General features: G+C 39.1%; 1 protein-coding gene across 3 annotated transcripts in view; it reads left to right on the top strand.

Annotated features, from left to right (window-relative positions):
- SEMA3E (semaphorin 3E) overlaps positions 1-18803 on the top strand; it is a 276746-nt gene that overhangs the window by 217777 nt on the left and 40166 nt on the right. For all 3 annotated transcript variants that reach the window (XM_050936862.1, XM_050936864.1, XM_050936863.1), the window contains one exon: positions 6658-6751. In XM_050936862.1, the coding sequence (XP_050792819.1) occupies positions 6658-6751 (94 nt within the window). The remainder of the gene's footprint in view (positions 1-6657; positions 6752-18803) is intronic.

An 18803-nucleotide genomic window follows, 5' to 3' on the forward strand; every position in this document is an offset into this window, starting at 1 on the left:
AGGTGGTAAAGTCTCCCTCTGTCTTTTCCTCACATCTCCGCCTTCCTCTCTTTCCCTCTCTTTTTCTATGTTAACATTGGACTATTGGTATTCTAAATTGATCGGCAATATTACTGTAGGCTAACAGAGTTCTCACTCCCCAGCTTCTGCATGCACATGTCAACCCAAATAGCTTTTCATATACAAGTGTGGAAGGAACAAGATGCACAAGAAAATGGAGGAACTTGCACAGAGCAGCAAAATATAATTAGAGCTTCAAAGAGCGTCACTGAAGATTTGGAAAGAAACAACACTCTTCAAATCTAGTGACGGAGCAGGCAGCAGGAGATGGGGACTAAAGAGGTGCCAAGTTACCATTAACTTCAAACCACATCCAGCAACAAGGGGATGTTTCAAAACAGCACCAGGAAGGAACCAATCAGAGCTCATGTTTCAAAGCAGAAAGGCTAGTCTTTAACTTCCCTCCAAGTATCAGCGGTGTGTGCCTGTGGAGTGGGATAATTAAATTGTGCATAGGTTTTTGTTCAGTCTCTTATCTAACTAAAACATACCGGTAAAGAAAAGAAAGCACTCGTCAATAGTTATATTGAAACAAAGTTGTTTGTTTCAAGGACTCCAGCTTCACTGGTTTCTAGTCGTTAGATGAATCTCAATTTTAAAGTATCCGTAAATGAGCAGTTTTGTAATTTTTTTACCCACACCTAAATAAATATAGGTAGATGGGAGACCTACCATGGCCAGACTCAGTGGCGAGGGGGTAAACACTCACTGGAGAAACTGAGTCAGTACTCAGTGTGTCTGTGGCAGGGGTAAAACATACCCAGGATCTACTGGGAGTGGTTAGACTCTGGCACAGTTAGGAAAGTTATGGGCCACCACTCCACTGAGATCAGGGAAACTGAAGCACAGCTGAATCGTTCTGAGGCCAAAAACTGCTGGGTGCAGTGAGTCATTGGTACAGCTCGGTAAATAACAGTGGGCCAGTACTCCACTGAGAGCAAGACAGACTACTGGGAGCAGAGGCCACTCAGGGGGTAAGAGATCTGGTTTCACACCTTCGGGGATGGGGGGACAGACAGATCCCTTTACTGACCAGGGTGATCCAGATGGGTGTGAAGCAACCACTTGGTGAAGTATGGATGTTAAAGGGGGGAAGTCTATGGGTAAAGGGGGTCTTTGAACTGATGCCTGCAGAGTAGCCAGAGGCTAATCCTACTGCATTAATTTCAGGGAGAAGTGTGATACAGAGGCCCATTGATGGTTTACTACTGTGTGTCAGCAACTTTTGTCATGCCTGACATACTCACCAGACCTAACATACTGTTGTCATAATCTGTAACTAAAAGGTATCATGTAAGGTGTCATATACAAACTGATAACACCCTAATCCAGAAAATCATTGAGTAGTGGAAGTTCCAACTGTGTTCAAAGAATTATAAATATGTGCTAGAATTATGTACTTTAAATGTGTTTGGTAAGCAATGCACAAACCCAATCTGCCTAGACAAAGGAATGTATATTTGCTTGTCTGACCAGGCTAGTCGTTATGGAGAGACAATAACGGAATATTTACATATAAGATAAACAAAGTTATCAAGCTAGAAAGTGAGAGAGTAGACAGCATGGTGTCTGCACCCCAGAAGAAGGGAGAAACTTTGGGCTTATTTTTCAAAGAATACATTTCAAAGGTTCACTGGACTAAAAAGAAAGGGGGGGATCTCTAATTTCTCCTGAGGAGTCAAAGAAGCCCCATGCTTTGAACTTTGTGTATTGGGTCCTGGCTAAATGTCCAGTCAGCCATGCTGAAAAAACGTCTACGATAAATGAACTTCTCTGAACAAAAGACTCTGCTTTGTTAAGTTTTAGGCTTAGAAGTACATTTTTACTTCTGCTTATTTATACCCATTTCTGTCCTTATTCCTTACTCTTGTTATCACTTAAACCTAGGTTCTTTGTTAATAAACTTGTTTTGCTTTTAACACAAACCATCTCAGCACTTTGATTGAAGTGGAGGGTGTGTCAATCCCAGTTACATTAATAAGCTGTTGTGTGTTGTCTCTTTAAAGGAACAACAAACTTAATGTATTTGAGTTCAATTAGAGGGCTGGACACTGCAGAGAGATGTCTTTGGGGAACTTGGGAATTAGGGATCACTGATGGTTACCTGCACAGTAAGGTTTGGACTGGCAGATTCCTGAAGAGTTTGCTGACAAAGCAGACAAAATGGTGTGTCAGGGAGCTGACACACAGTTTAGCAGCTGCACACTCACTTGTTGAGGCAGAGTAGTTAACAGTATCACAGGGGTAGCCGTGTTAGTCTGGATCTGTAAAAGCAGCAAAGAGTCCTGTGGCACCTTATAGACTAACAGACATATTGGGGCATGAGCTTTCGTGAGTGAATACTCACTTCGTCGGATGCAAAGTAACAGTGATTCACAATTCTAGATGTCCTCGGTAGAGGTCACACTGGTGTACTAGTCACTGGGTGAATCTCAACTTTAAAGTATTCTTAGATGGGCAGCTTTGTTATTATTTCCCCCCGCATCTAAATGAACTCGGACTGTCAAGCGATTAAAAAAATTAACCATGATTAATCGTGCTGTTAAACAATAATAGGATACCATTTATTTACATACTTTTGGATGTTTTCTACATTTTCAAATATTCATTTGAATTACAACACAGAATACAAAGTGTACAGTGCTCACTATATATTTATTTTTATTACAAATATTTGCACCTGTAAAAAACAAAAGAAATAGTATTTTTTAGTTCACCTAATACAAGTACTGTAGTGCGATCTCTTTATCATGAAAGTTGCACTTACACGTGTAGAATTATGTACAAAAAATAACTGCATTCAGAAATAAAACAATGTATAACTTTAGAGCCTACAAGTCCACTCTGTCCTACTGCAGCCAATCCCTCAGACAAACAAGTTTGGTTACATTTGCAGGAGATAATGCTGCCACTTCTTGTTTACAGTGTCACCTGAAAGTGAGAACAAGTGTTCGCATGGCACTGTTGTAGCCAGTGTCACGAGATATTTGCTTGCCAGATGTGCTGAAGATTCATATGTCCCTTCATGGTTCAACCACCATTCCAGAAGACATGCATCCATGCTCATGACAGGTTCTGCTCAGTAATGATCCAAAGCAGAATGGACCAACACATGTTCATTTTCATCATCTGAGTCAGATGCCATCAGCAGAAGGTTGATTTTCTTTTTTGGTGGTTCGAGTTCTGTAGTTTCCGCATCAATCGTTGCTTTTTTAAGACTTCTGAGAGCATGCGCCACAATTCTTCCCTCTCGGATTTTGGATGGCACTTCAGATTCTTAAACCTTGGGTAGAGTGCTGTGGCTATTTTTAGAAATCTCAGATTAGTACCTACTTTGCATTTTGTCAAATCTGCAATGAAAGTATTCTTAAAATGAATAACATTTGCATCATCATCCGAGACTGCTATAACATAAAATATATGGCAGAATGCAGGAAAAATACAGAGCAGGAGACATACAATTCTCCCTCAAGGAATTCAGTCACAAATTTAATTAACACATTATTTTTTTAACAAGTTTCATCAGCATGGAAGCATGTCCTCTGGAATGGTGACTGAAGCACGAAGGGACATATAAATGTTTAGCTTATCTGGCACGTAAATACCTTGCAATGCCAGCTACAAAAGTGCCATGCAAACGCCTGTTCTCACTTTCAGGTGACATTGTAAATAAGGAGCAGGCAGCATTATCTCCCGTAAATGTAAACAGACTTGTTTGTGTCTGAGCAACTAGCTGAACAAGAAGTAGGACTTGTGGGCTCTAAAGTTTTACATGTTTTTTTTTTTTGAGTGCAGTTATTTAACAAAAAATGTCTACAGTTATAAGTTGCAATTTCGTGATAAAAGAGATTGCACTCCAGAACTTTTATGAGGTAAATTGAAAAATGCTATTTCTTTTGTTTCTTTTTTGCAGTGCTAATATTTGTAATAAAAATAATAATATAAAGTGAGCACTGCACACTTTATATTCTGTGTTGCAATTGAAATGAATGTATTTGAAAATGTAGAAAAACATCCAAAAATCTTTAATAAATTTCAGTTGGTATTATATTGTTTAACAGTGTGATTAAAACTGTGATTAATCGCGATTCATTTTTAAATCACAATTAATTTTTGAGTTAATCACATGAGTTAACTGCGATTAATCAAGAGCCCTAAAATAAACCTAGCTGGATGGACGATGTTCAGGGTAAAAAATATTTTCTTCTGGGGCAATTAGTTGAAAATGGACAATAAATGATTAATGTGGAGAATATAGCTGGATAAGGGGAAATTTTAGGAGTCACAATTGACCTCAGAAGATCTGTTTCTTCCATTGTAAACACTTCAACAACCATATAACCTACCCAGTGCAAATGGTGTTTCCTATAGCTTAAACATCTTTTGCAGGACGTATTCAATCCAGAGGCAGTGGGACTGCCAGAAATCCACAGTTTCTGTTGTTGTGAAAAGAGCTCCACAGGTTTACCAGACCAGCTGTAGCCTCTTAAGGTTTCCGGGCCCAAGTGACAGTCCCTAATTTAGATTATCTGTGCTGGGCCTGGAACAAAAAATTGTGTATAAACCTGAGCCCTAGCCAATGGGGAAATGCCTTGCAATACATTAAAAACTCTATTCTTGATATGTGATTAAGGCTGATCCAGCAGAAAATTATGTTTAATTCACACTGGTCTCCACATAAGTTACAATGCTTGGGTTTTCCCAACACAGACTGCTTCTGGAGATGTGGGTCTTCTGGAGCCATGCTGGCTCATGTGTCTTGGGACAATCCCAAGATCCAGTCTTTTAGGCTAGAAGAAGATAGGAGGATTAATATGATGATGGGTACAGTCTTAGAAATTACTTTACAAACTGTGTTTTGGGATATATCCCAACTTCGTGGAAACTCTCAGCTCATGGAAAGCTTGTTTCTATAGTGCAGTGCTTGTAGCCAAATGGCTTACATTGCTTTGATGGAAGAGCAGATTGCTTCCAGGATAGAAGCTTGGCAGAGAGGTCTGGCTGGCTGGCACCTACAGAGTGAGTAACATTTCAGAGAAGATGGGCCTTAGAGAAATTTGAAAAGATTTATTCTAACTTTGTACAGGCCTTGATTGGTCTCTAGCAGATGGGAACTGAAATGTCACTCTCATTACCCTCTCTTCCCTCTCCTCCTCCCACAGCTCTGTTTTCTGCCCTCCCATTCTTTTATCTTGCTGTCCCTTTTTAAAAACCTTTACTTTTTTAGATCCCTTTTTTGTGTGGTTTTACGTCTACCCAAACATTTGACATACATGTGTACCACCAACCTGAAACTGAGATCAGTTCACTAAGCAGAAGGATTGAATGTATACAGTGTGCTGAAAGAAACAATATGGTTTCATATATTTGTTTGAGTGAATCTGTGACACAGAACTGGCATTGCTGAAATACATGGTATCATATATTTATAATGCAAATTCTTGATTATTGTACTACGTATATTTTGCAATCTAATTGCCATAACTGTATTTTCTACTCCTCTCCCCACTTATTTTTGAAGGGGAAAAGTTTAATATATACATTTTAAAAAAAGGTTTCCAATTAATGCACTAATCACATACTTAGATATTTATCTACCATTTATTCAACACTCGGACAAAACACACTCACCCACCAAAAACCAGCACACCCCTCCAATAATTTTGAATATTAACATTTGATAGACATGCCTCGCTTGTTAAATATGTGTAATCAGAAATTTCACTCAATTTATAAAATCACCAGAAACAGCATGTCTTGAGTAATGTAAAGGTGCTCACTTTGTAATAAAGGTAATACCCTGTTAAATGAGCTGGGGATTATATTACTGTTTAATGTTTCTCTAAGCAAAAGCTCACTGTTGTAATGAACATTGTTTTGGCTCTGATATTTACATGGCAAAGATTTGTTAAAACTTCATAAATAAATAAATAGTTTTAAAAATATTTTCTTCTGTGCTCTCACTTGATATTTTAGTTAAATAATCGCATTTCTCTGAAGCTCTTTTGGGAACCCAGAAAAATACAGGCGATAAAAGAGGCAACATTGCAGGAGCAAGAGTTCAGGTTAAGTCTTAAACTGAGAAAGTTAAATTAGATTGCCCATCTTCTTCCAAGACTAATTTTGGAGTACATCTGCAACATAAATCACATCACATACTCTGAACGTTTTAATCAAAGATTTATTCCTAAAACTTTCTAATACAAAGAAGACACACAGAAGCCCCAAATCTGTGCTACATATATTATGCCATCCTATCTAGAGAGGATGAATACATTTCTTTGCTAGATAGTTATTGAATATTTAGATAATTTTAGAAGAGGTAGGGAAATTTTCACTCACTATGTCCGTATAAATGAATCACTGATTCTAATATATGCATATTTCAGTGAATGTTGCAGTGTAGTCTGCATGCAAAGGTGTTTTGTGGAAATCAAAGACTCTTTATAACAAATTTATTAGTGAACAATGGTAACCTTGTTTTCTCCACTCAGAAAAAATCAATTCGGTTCAGAGATATCAAATATATTAAAGCTAATATTTTATTCTTTCATTTTAATGTAGTATTTATGCTATTTTCTGTGACTTTCTTTGAAGGATCATCTATTTCAACTGGACTGGCACAAATTTGAGAGAGGACGAGGCAGGTGCCCTTTTGATCCCAGCTCCTCCTTCATCTCAACTTTAATTGGTAATGAACTTCATGTCTCAATCTTCAAGGAGCTGTCAAACTGTCTTTCTGAGTCTATTTCGTCAGATCTCCGAGGTGTTGTCAATATTTCTTTACAGCCTTTGGCATGTCAGACTTACTTCTGTGAGTGGTGCCCACATTAATATTACATTCCAGACAGTGTTAATTTGAGCAAGCGTATCTCAGACAAGCGAGCAAATGTTATATTACGTGCGCTGTTCTACAAAGATAATTGATTGTCACTTAATATTAATGGTAACATCAGTTTTCTTTTCTTTCAAAGCAAAAGTATGTATTCAGCTCAAAATATTTACACAAATGAACCATGTATCCCAAAATGACAGTTTGCACTGTGAGCTTCAAAGACTTAATTTTGACAACAGGAATCTTAGAGAAATGCTATTAGGCCTAATGGTTTTATAACTGAGGGCTTCTGTTGTGTATGCAACCTATAAGTTTTCTTAAGATGCCAAATGTAGGGGAGTTGTAATTGTCTCTTCTTGTAAACCAAACAAACAAGGTGCTTATAAGTAGAAAAGTGTGTTTTACACTGAACATTGCAGCAACAGAACTTGGCTCCAATCATACATAACAATTAATGTGGGCAAATTACCAGGCCACCACAGAACAACATTAACTGCTGCCCACGAGGCTCTTGTTGCAGGATCAAGATCTTTGAATCTAAAATACAATGCAATCCAGTATGTATTTATTTCTAACGTGGTGTTCTTGGGCAGAGTGTAGGATATCATAGCTTGCCAATCTTACAGTGCAAAGATGTTAGACTAGATAGGGACAGTAGACAAGGAAAGGTGTCGATAAGAATTGCAGGTAGAAGAAACAGGCCAACGACTAGTGGTTGTGGGAAGTGTAAATGAGATGATTTTTGAGCTTTTCTTGAAAGAAACAGTGAGATAGAGAGGTGGGCAGGCTGATTCACAAAGCTAACAAGGACTGCAAAGAAAGGACAAACTATCAGTAGAGGAGAAGCGCAAATATTATGAGTAAGAATAGGCTTGAACATAGCGAGTAGAGGGAACACCTGAATCTAGAGGAAGGATGAGGAGATATGTATCAGGGAGTCATTATGAAGAGACATGAAGATGAGGAAAGTGATTTGGTTTGATATCTTTCTGGAAAGAAACATTCTGGAGATAGTTTTGTGTTCTCCTGTTTTTCTTGACGTTTGCACTTTACATTGCAGTGGCACAAAATTTGTGGATTTTAATGCTTTTTTGTTGTTTACCTCAAACACCAAATAGACTGTATCATCTTGAACTAAAATCAGAAAGCCTACCCCTAGTATTTCAAAGGTGCGTACCATGAGTGGATAATATTCAGATACTATGTTCACGTATCCTTTCACTTCAACACATTATTTTGGTGAGTTTTCCCTCCAATACATGTAAAATCCTTGAAGTTACTTTTGTTCAGCAAAATCTAACATACTGTAATGCATTCGCAGTATCGTTCATCACAGCTCAAATAACTTCATATTTAGTGGCTATATAGACATGGAAGATCCAGAAAAAAATATTTTGATTGATTTACACATGCCCTGAAGTACAGTTGATTATGGGTCTTTCACACACTCTTCATCTCTCTGTGTTTCAACCATTTCATAACCAAGACCGTGATCACACAGTGAGCTCTGCATAGGTGGTCCACCTGCACAGAGCTTAACTTAGGACTGGAGCTTAGCAGTACGGTCCTACAATTCTCAGTCTTTACTCAGGCAAAACTAAGAAAATAAATTAAATTTGATTCTGCTCTAACTGCAAGGTCAATGCGAGTTTTATTATTGTCTGAAATGGGAGTCAGATTGTGTCCTAATTGAGCACTTCATGCCTGGCCATAAGGTATTTGCACTTCATGCCTGGATCTTGGAAAAAGCAGTTTTTGGTACATCTACACATCATTTTAAAACCCACGAGTCTCAGAGCTCAGGTCTACAGACTAGGGCTCCCAGTACGGCACTAAAAACAGCTGTGTAGACAGGCTTGATCTTACGCTCAGGCTTGAGTTTAGACTCTGAAATCTGGAGAGAGGGGTGGGTTTCAGAAACTGAGCTCCAGCCCAAATGACAGCATCTACACAGCTTTTTTTAGCACCATAGCACAAGTCCCATAAGCCCTAGTCTGTAGATCTGGGCTCTGAGTCTGGTGCTGTGGATTTTGAAATGCAGTGTGGACGTATTCTTAGAGGTCCCATTCTAGAAGCTCTTCATGTGCAGAATTTTCACTGAAGTCAATTAATGTTCCACAAATGCATGGTTTATAGGATCTAACTCCTAAGAACCTATAATATTTTAGTATCAGTAGACAAATGATCTCACTGTTTTCTACTAAGCAGCATGAAAGTTTCCCAAAAACTTCAGGTTCACCAGGAATTTGTTTTATGTTAAGAATCAGATTAAATTTTCTAGGAAAAAGTCATCCTTTAAATACAAATATAGCCAGATTGTCTACATTCAAATTGTTTTGTGAGGAAATGCTGTATTCTTAAAGGGTCATACAGTAGCTCAAGGAACCTATCCTTGATGTTATTTAAAAAAAATACTCTTCTGAGGGTATAAAGTTCTTAAAGGTATACATATTTTTATATATTTTTTATATTTAAGGGCTCTCATATTCATAGTGAACGGAAACACTAGAAGAGTATGTTTTAGAGTGATTTTTTTTTACCCCTTTGAGGCCTACAGTGGAGCAACCACAGAAGACATAACACTTGGCAAATGAACAGAATGAATTCTTAGGGCATCTTATGAGACCATGCAGTGTAGCTGTTTGGGTTTGTGGCAGATAGTTTGACAGTTTGGGGTGAATTTGTCTGGAGGACAATGAGAGCGTAGAAACAAGCATTACAGCCGTTAATAAATAACCTTTGTGTGGATGACACCAAAGCAGCAAGAGTGAAAGGCTGAACTATTTGCTCGGTCCAAGCAAAAGAAATGAAGGCTAATCTTTGGATGAGATAAGGCAACAGGAAGATTAGTATTGTATGAGAAAACAGGCTAAGACTTACTCAGCCTAAGAAGACTTTAGTCATTTAGCTATACGTGGAGCATTCAGCCATAAAAGGAGATAAGAGATTAAGAAAATAAGAGGATGAATGAGGGCCTAGCCACAGGCATCCAAGTTCCATATTTCTATGCTGGCACCCAGCTTTACCCAAACATATGCCAAAGAGGCTTGTGCACCTGAGCACCATGACCAAGGGATTCTGGCTCATTCCACGTGAGAGTAGGACCTTTTCTTATCCATTCCTTCTTTCTTGGCCCCTTTATCTAATATTGGATTTGGCACCTTACTAGACAAGCTAGTGTGTGCTTGGAGAACAATCTGCCCAGCAGAAGGGCTGGTCCTCAACACCAACACTAGCTGGCAAGAGTGTAAACCCAGGATTTTTTTTTATTCATCCCAGATGAAGAACGAATATAAGAACATAAGAACAGCTGTACTGGGTCAGACCAAAGGTCCATCTAGCCCAGTATCCTGTCTACTGACAGTGGTCAATGCCAGGTGCCCCAGAAGGAGTGAACCCAACAGGAAATGATCAAGTGATCTCTCTCCTGCCATCCATCTCCGCCCTCTAACAAACAGAGGCTAGGGAACCCTTACTTACCCATCCTGGCTAATATCCATAAATGAACTTAACCTCCATGAATTTATCCAGTTCTCTTTTAAACGCTGTTATAGTCCTAGGCATCACAATCTCCTCAGGCAAGAAGTTCCACAAGTTGACAGTGCACTGTGTAAAGAACTTCTTTTTATTTGTTTTAAACCTGATGCCCATTAATTTCCTTTTCTGGCCCCTAGTTCTTGTATTATGGGAACAAGTAAATAACATTTCCTTATTTACTTTCTCTACATCACTCATGATTTTATATACCTCTATCTTATCCCCCCTTAGTCTCCTCTTTTCCAAGCTGAAAAGTCCTAGCCTCTTTAATCTCTCCTCATATGGGACCCATTCCAAACCCCTAATCATTTTAGTTGCCCTTCTCTGAACCTTTTCTAATGCCAGTGTATCTTTTTTGAGATGAGGAGACCACATCTGTACACAGTGTTCAAGATGTGGGCGTACCATGGATTTATATAAGGACAGGAGCTGCTCTAGACATTTCGCTGCCCCAAGTATAGCAGCATGCAGCGGGGGGCGCTCTGCCGGTCGCCAGTCCCGTGGCTCCGGTGGACCTCCCGCAGCTTGTGGCACGCCTGCGGGAGATCCACCAGAGCCACAGGACTAGCAGACCCTCCGCAGGCATGCTGCCGAAGGCGGCCTGCCTGCCGCCCTCCCGGCAACCGGCAGAGTGCCCCTCGCGGCATGCCACCCCAAGCACGTGCTTGGTGTGCTGGGGCCTGGAGCCACCTCTGTATAAGGGCAATAAGATACTCTCCATCTTATTTTCTATCCCCTTTTTAATGATTCCTAACATCCTGTTTGCATTTTTGACCGCCTCTGCACACTGCATGGACGCCTTCAGAGAACTATCCACAATGACTCCAAGATCTTTTTCCTGATTTGTTGTAGCTAAATTAGCCCCCATCATATTGTATGTATAGCTGGGGTTATTTCTTCCAATATGCATTACTTTACATTTATCCACATTATATTTCATTTGCCATTTTGTTGCCCAATCACTTAGTTTTGTGAAATCTTTTTGAAGTTCTTCACAGTCTGCTTTGGTCTTAACTATCTTGAGCAGTTTAGTATCATCTGCAAACTTTACCACCTCACTTTTTACCCCTTTCTCCAGATCATTTATGAATAAGTTGAATAGGATTGGTCCTATTGTCGTATAGCTTTGTAACAAGGGAAAGGAAGTTGTAAACAGGGAAATAAGTATTATTTTCAAAAGCACCTAAATGACTTAAGTGCCTAAGTCTCATTAAAAGTCAATGGGAGTTAGGCTCCTATTTGACTAGGGCCCAGATCCTCAACGGTATTTAGAAATCTAATTCCTATTGATTTCAATGGGAGTTAGGCATCTAATACCATGGAGAAGATGGACATAAGTCACTTTTAAAAGTGAGACCTAGGTGCTTTTGAACATTTACCCAAAGGCCTTTAACAAACCATAAGTTTAACCCAATTCCTTTTTTTGTTTTGTTTTAAATCTCTTTTGAAGGATTTGAAATCTGTTTCCATCTTGTAACCTAAGGACTTCCTGACACCACCAAACCCTCCATTCTTTTGAGACCTCCCTCTAAATTTCATATTACTCCCATTTTTGTTTAACTGATTACCATCTTCCCAATTATAATTTGTTTTTAAGCAGGAATCCAGCGTCCTTCCCAATGAGCTGAACAAAATTACTTTAAAGTTTTATCTACCTACCTCTCTAAGCATGCCTTTTCAGTTCTGTCCTGTTCAAACCCATCACCGTGATATCTGACCATTTATTTTTGTGCCCATCACAGTGGTATCTGAATACTTTACAAATTTAAGTCCATATTATTGTTCTGAAGAAAGACCTGAATTTTATTTTCTCTCCCATAGTCTAAGGTTGAGCTAAATTGTTTAGAACTTCACTTCTTTATTCTATCCTTTGATCACTGTCTCTTTCACTCAGTTGTTCTCTTTTCCATTCCAAGAACAGGCATGAAAAACCAGAGGAATCATTATCAGAATGGATTTTCCTAGACAGAAAATAGACATTAAAACCTAATATAAATTTATCATAGCTTGCTTAAAGTATTAGATATATCAAAAGTTATATGCCTAAACTGTTTTATCAGCCACTGTGGTCTTAGTCAATCAGCCTACGTGATTTATTACAGAGCTGCTTTGACTATTGAAAGCATATGGGATGATAGGAGGGTTTTTTGTTTTGTTTTTTTACATTTACATTTTATGCAACATCCTGCAGTTAAACATCTATTCTGTTTCCTTATTCTGGCAATAAATTGTGACAAGTTTAATCATTCATAACAGAATTTTCATCACAAGCTACTTTACCATCAGGTCAGATGACCTGTCATAAAACTCACTAAAATGTGGGATATTCACTTTTAAAGCCAAGTCAGGAACTCTCTCATTTTATTGAACCAGGATTTGTAACTGAAGTGCTGAAATACACAAACTTTTCTTTTGACCTAAGTAAACTGATTTACATCTGATTTTAGTCATACATATAGCAAATGATCTTCCAGATTTAACTATTTCTAAACTTGTATCACATAGCTAAAAGTAATTCCTCTTATTTTGTTGTAAGGGCCTAGTTCTGAGCTGAATATCCCCACTGGAGTCACTGAGCCCCAGATCTCAAAGATATTTAGGCACCTAACTCCAAGGGGAATTAGGTACCTAAATACTTGAAATCAGTGGGAGTTCGGTGTGTAAGTATCATTGAGGACCTGGGCCTGAGCTGCACCTGTGTAGAAGAACTGCCTCATACTAGTACTCTTCATTATTATGTTTTAAAAATATAGAATATGTACCATTGGGGTGCTTTGCAAAAGTTATAGTTTAGCGGCTCCATAAAATGGAGGACTACTAATGGTAACTCTTAGTATTTCCATTGTTTTACTACTTTCACTTCAAATTACTCATACTAAAAACATCACCAACAACTGAAGCACAGCCATTTCTGAGGTAGAAATCTATTCTAAACTTGCAGTAATTTTAAGAGGAGAAGTGGGAAATAATATTTGTTTGATATTACACAAAGGATTCAACTAAAAGGAATGTTGCAACCTTGTGCTGGAATTTGGCACCCTTTTAACCTTGGCTTATACCTGTATTCTTAGGAAAATTGTCGTGTGATACGGCATGTGTTTTATGTCACATCAAAGAAGAGATTTTCATCACAATACTGCCCCCTATTAATTTGCTGGTATATTGCATTATTGATAACTGTGAGGATACTTGTGTTGTTTCTTTTAAAATGTAGCACAAAGCCAGGCAAGAGGGAGATTGGGGACATTTCCAGGTAAAATCTCTATAAGGAATCAGAGAGAGAGTAGCTGTGGAGACGGTACTCCTGATATCTAATAACGTTTCTTGTTCAGTGTTAGAAAATAAAGGATTTTCTACTTCTTTACCATTGTCACCTGAAAGAAAATCAGTTCTGCATTTTCCTCTTCTTTGCACATTTTTGCAACTTTTACACTTTTTTGCTTAGATGCACAAAATCCTATTGTCCTGAGCTGTCAGACACAATTCCAGTTGCTTTTCAGGATTGCAGAAATTGTCTCTTTATTTGTTATATCTAATTAAAAGCACTCCAAAGCAAAGCCTGACTTGATTTTAATGAGTTAAAAAACAGAAGATACATTAGACACATTAGATAGTGCACAACGCATGTGTCTTCTCCAGAGAGATAAACTATACCCACTCAACTGCGACCACACCAAAATCAGGTTCAAATATTCGTTACACAGTCTACCTAAAGTCTATATGCTGTCAAAATCTTGTTCTGCTGATTAGAAACAGATTAGTGTGAATATTTTAGAAAATCAAGCAAGAAAATGCGTCATTTCCCTATACACACTATAACATTATACAGGTAGTTATGTTAATCTTGTGTATTAATTGCTCTGGCACATCCTAAAAAGTTTACAGTAATGGACTGCAATGTATATGTGACCTTAAAGCAATGAGAATCTCATTATTGAAGTTTAAAGAATCCTAATGCGGTACCTATTTGTTCCTCGTTCGGAAAATATACATTAGAGAAGCAGCCAATGTTGGCGTTACCCTGCATTCTGAGTGCATCTAAAATGCCTATGGAATTTTGAGTGTACTAGGAATGCAGAATTCAGCCCTGTTGTTTCAAATAGCAGAATTTCCTTTCCATGTATGAAACTCTTAATCAAAAATCATTTTACCTAACCATTGGAGCAACTTATTAAGGTTTGTGGATTCTCCATAACAGGCAATTTTTAAATCAACATTATTTTTTTCCCCTAAAAGATATTCCCTAGTTGTTGTTTTTTTTAATATGGAGATATACCTATTGCATAGAACTGGAAGGGACCCTGAAAAGTCATTGAGTTCTGCCCCCTGCTTTCATTAGCAGGACCAAGTAGTAATTTTGCCCCAGATCCCTGGGTGGCCCCCTCAAGGGTTGAGCTCATAACCCTGGGTTTAGCAAGCCAGTGCGTGAACCACTGAGCTATCCCTCCCCCTCTTTCTCTATACTGCCTGGTAATTGATAGTACGAGGATCAAATAGTAATTAATTCAAGGGATCCAGGGAAGTGTTATACAGGAGGTCAGACTAGATCAGGGATCAGCAACCTTTGGCACACAGCACGTCAGGGAAATCTGCTTGTGGGCCGGGACGGTTTGTTTACCTGCAGCGTCCACAGGTATGGCTGATCGCTGCTCCCACTGGCCACGATTCGCCGATCCAGGACAATGAGGGCTGTGGGAAGTGGCTTGGGCCAAGGGATGTGCTGGCGACTGCTTAGTGTGCCAAAGGTTTGCCGATCTCTGGACTAGATAATCACAGTGGTTCTTCTGGCATTTTAATCTATGAATCTGTGAGTTGCATCAGTGTTAACATATTTTGAAATGTTTTCCTTGTGAAGCCAGCTATCACAGTCCACTAATCCAAGCTCCTATTGCTTTTCCCTGATTTTTCTGATGAATCTTCTTGCTATGGAATCAATAGTTTGAGGCAGGGGTGGCCAACCTGAGCCTGAGATGGAGCCAGAATTTACCAATGTACATTGCCGAAGAGCCACAGTAATACATCAGCAGCCTCCCCACAATCTTCCCCTCCACCCCAGCTCCCAGCACCTCCCCCTCCTTCCCCGCACCTCCTGATCAGCTGTTTCATGGCATGCAGGAGGCTTGGGGGTGGGGAGAAAGGGAACAAGGGCATGGCAGGGGAAGGGGCAGGAACAGGGCTGCCTTGGGGGGACAAGTGGGGCAATTTGCTCCAGGCCCTGCAGGGGCCCCCACAAGAATATAGTATTCTATAGTATTGCAACTTTTTTTTGTGGAAGGGGCCCCCATAATTGCTTTGCCCCAGGCCCCCTGAATCCTCTGGGCAGCCCTGGGCAGGAAGGGGGTGGACAGGGTGCAGGGCCTGTGGCAGACCTGGGGGTTAAGCAGTGAGCACCCCTTGGCACACTGGATAGTTGGCGCCTGCAGCTCCAGCCCCAAAGTCGGTGCCTATACAAGGAGCCACATATTAACTTCTGAAGAGCTGCATGTGACTAGTTTGAGCTATTAGACAAGCAAATAGTCAAAAGAGAAGAGATGTATTTGTTTAATCTGTTCCCTACTTTATATAATCACTGTGCTTACAAAAACACTATGTTTGTGCAAATTTACAGAAAGACAGTGGACGGGGCACTAACCTGGGAATCTGAAGTTCTATTTTGGGTTCTGCCCTGATTTAGTGGCAACTACGAGCAAGTAACTCTTTGTCCTCCAGTTTGAAATGGGATGCCTGATGATACTTACCTTCCTTTGTAAAACACTTTGAGATCTACAAAAGAAAAACTCTGTATAGGCTTATCCAAAGACAATGCAAAATCTGCCATTGACTTCAGTGGCCTTTGTACCAGGTCCTAAAAGAGCTGAATGTTGTTAGTAAGGAAGGAGGAGAGCAAAATCAGAAAACCATAAGAAACTTTTAACTTAGGGTTACAGAAGGAACAACCATCCTGCATCTCCTGTATATTTCAGTTATATAAATCCTGTAACATAAACAGGGAATATATTAATCTACATTCTTAACTGAAAAATAAGAATGGAAACTTCTACTTATTATAAGCGCAAAATGACAGTAGGGATTATTAACTCTGGAAATTTATCAGCATTTTCAGACATCTGTGATTCATTCTGTATAACCCTAAAGTTGCATTTGGGTAAGTTTTGTTTTGGGGGATTTTTTTGTTTGTTTTTGGAGGGACAGTTTGCATTTCATTTTCTTGAATTCTTTTTTTCTAGAAAAGAGAAACATGGAATTGTCTTTTGTGCTCTCACTTAAACTTTGATGGTCACCTTTCTTTGAACTTCATGGGATGTGGGAGGAATGTTCTAACCTATTGAGCAAAATCTGCTGAATTGACTTCAGCTAAGGAAAGGCTTCAGGCTTGGATCCATTTTTTTGTCTGGAAGGCAGGCAGTGTTAACAGTTCTTTAATTAATAAAACCTCTCTCTCTCTTTTTCTCTCTCTCAAAACACAAATCCTACCCCAAGCAGAGATTTTACCTAGAAAAAGGAAAAATGACAGACACTGAATAGTTTGACCTGGTACTGCACAATGTTTTGATTAAATAACTAGAACTATATAAAATTAAAATGGGAAAACCGATTAAAAGCTGACCAACTGATAGGCTTCAAAATGTAATTGTAAATGGGGAATCATCATCAAGTAGATGTGTTTCTAGTGGGAGACCGCAGGGATTGGTTCTTGGCCCTATACTATTTAACATTTATATCTATGACCTAGAAGAAAAAATAAAATCATCACTGATAAAGTTTGCAGATGACATAAAAATTGGGGGAATGGTAAGTAGTGAAGAGGGCAAGTCACTGGTACTGAGAGATCTGGATCAGTTGGTAAGCTGGGTGCAAGAAAACAAGAAGTGTTTTAACACAGCTGAATGTCAATGAATACATGTAGGAACAAAGAATGTAGGCCATACTTGCAGAATGGGGGACTCCATCCTGGGAAGCAGCGACTCTGAAAAAATATGTGGGGTTCATGGTGGATAATCAGCTGAACATGAGCGCCCAGTGCAACGCTGTGGCCAAAAGGGCTAATGTGATTTTAGGATACATAAATGGGGAATCTTGAGTAGAACTAGAGAGATTATTTTACCTCCGTATTTGGCACTGGTGCGATCACTGCTGTGTCCAGTTCTGGTGTCCACAATTCAAGAAGACTGTTGATAAATTGGAGAGGGCTCAGAGAAGAGCCCCATGTGTTACAGGGATAGAATCTAGGAGGTCAATCTGTTTAGCATAACAAAGTTAAGGTTAGGGGGTGACTTGATCACAGTCTATAAGTAGCTGCATGAGGAACAAATATTTCATAGTGGGCTCTTCAGGCTAGCAGAGAAAGGTGTAACGTTACTCAGTGTCTGGAAGTTGAAACTAGAAAAATTCAGATGGGAAATAGGAAGTAAATCTTTAACAGTGAGGGTAATTAGCTGTTGGAATAATTTACCAAAGGTAGTGGTGGATTTTTCATCACTGGCAGTTTTTAAATCAAGACTGGATATTTTTCTAAAATATGTGATCTGGGAATTATTTTGGGGAAGTTCTATGCCTGTTTTAAACAAAAGGTCAGACTAGATTACCATACTGATCCCGTTTGGCTTTGGAATCTATTATTCTAAGTCCAGGAGAGAGTTTGCTATTGATTTTACATGGAAGGTGCTCACATACAATGGAGTTGGGTGGCCATATAAAACTCTGAGATACAGATAGGTGAGCACTCCATTAATATGCACTGTGATAGCGGAATCTTCACAACAGGGGGATAAAAAAAGTAGAAATTTGTGCCATAATTTTCAAACTGGGAGTCCTCAGGTCAGTACCTAAATCTATTTTCTGAGGGCATTTTGTACATATGAAAACCTGGCCATTTATTTTGGTGCCATAATATGATTTTAAAGGCTTGATCCAAAGTCTATTGTGGGACAAGAGAGAAAATAGAAAATCCCCGAATACCAAAAAGGTAAAAGTTTGCAGCATCAAGTTAAAGTTCTTATGCTGAGACCACTGCCTGTCATGCTGACCGTAGCATAATCTCATTGTTTCCTTGTACTTCCCCTGATAGCTACTGTCTTATACTTAGATTGTTAGCTTTTTAGGCCAGAGGCTGTATATCATTTCTGTGTATGTCTGGCACCTACTATAATGGGGATTTGGTCCATGGGGCTTCTAGGTGCTATTGCAATAGAAATAATACAATGGTAAAAAGAAGTACAGCAAATGCTTATTTGCATCCATCTTCCAGCTGATGGTATTTTCCATGTTTTAACTGTACTGCTAATCAACTTGTTCAAAGCAGAGAAGCATCATGTTTTGAATTATAAATTTCCAGTTTTACTGCTATGAAGCAGCCTGTGATTTGTCAGAT

This window comes from Gopherus flavomarginatus, chromosome 1, assembly GCF_025201925.1.
Source record: "Gopherus flavomarginatus isolate rGopFla2 chromosome 1, rGopFla2.mat.asm, whole genome shotgun sequence".
Taxonomy (NCBI): domain Eukaryota; kingdom Metazoa; phylum Chordata; order Testudines; family Testudinidae; genus Gopherus; species Gopherus flavomarginatus.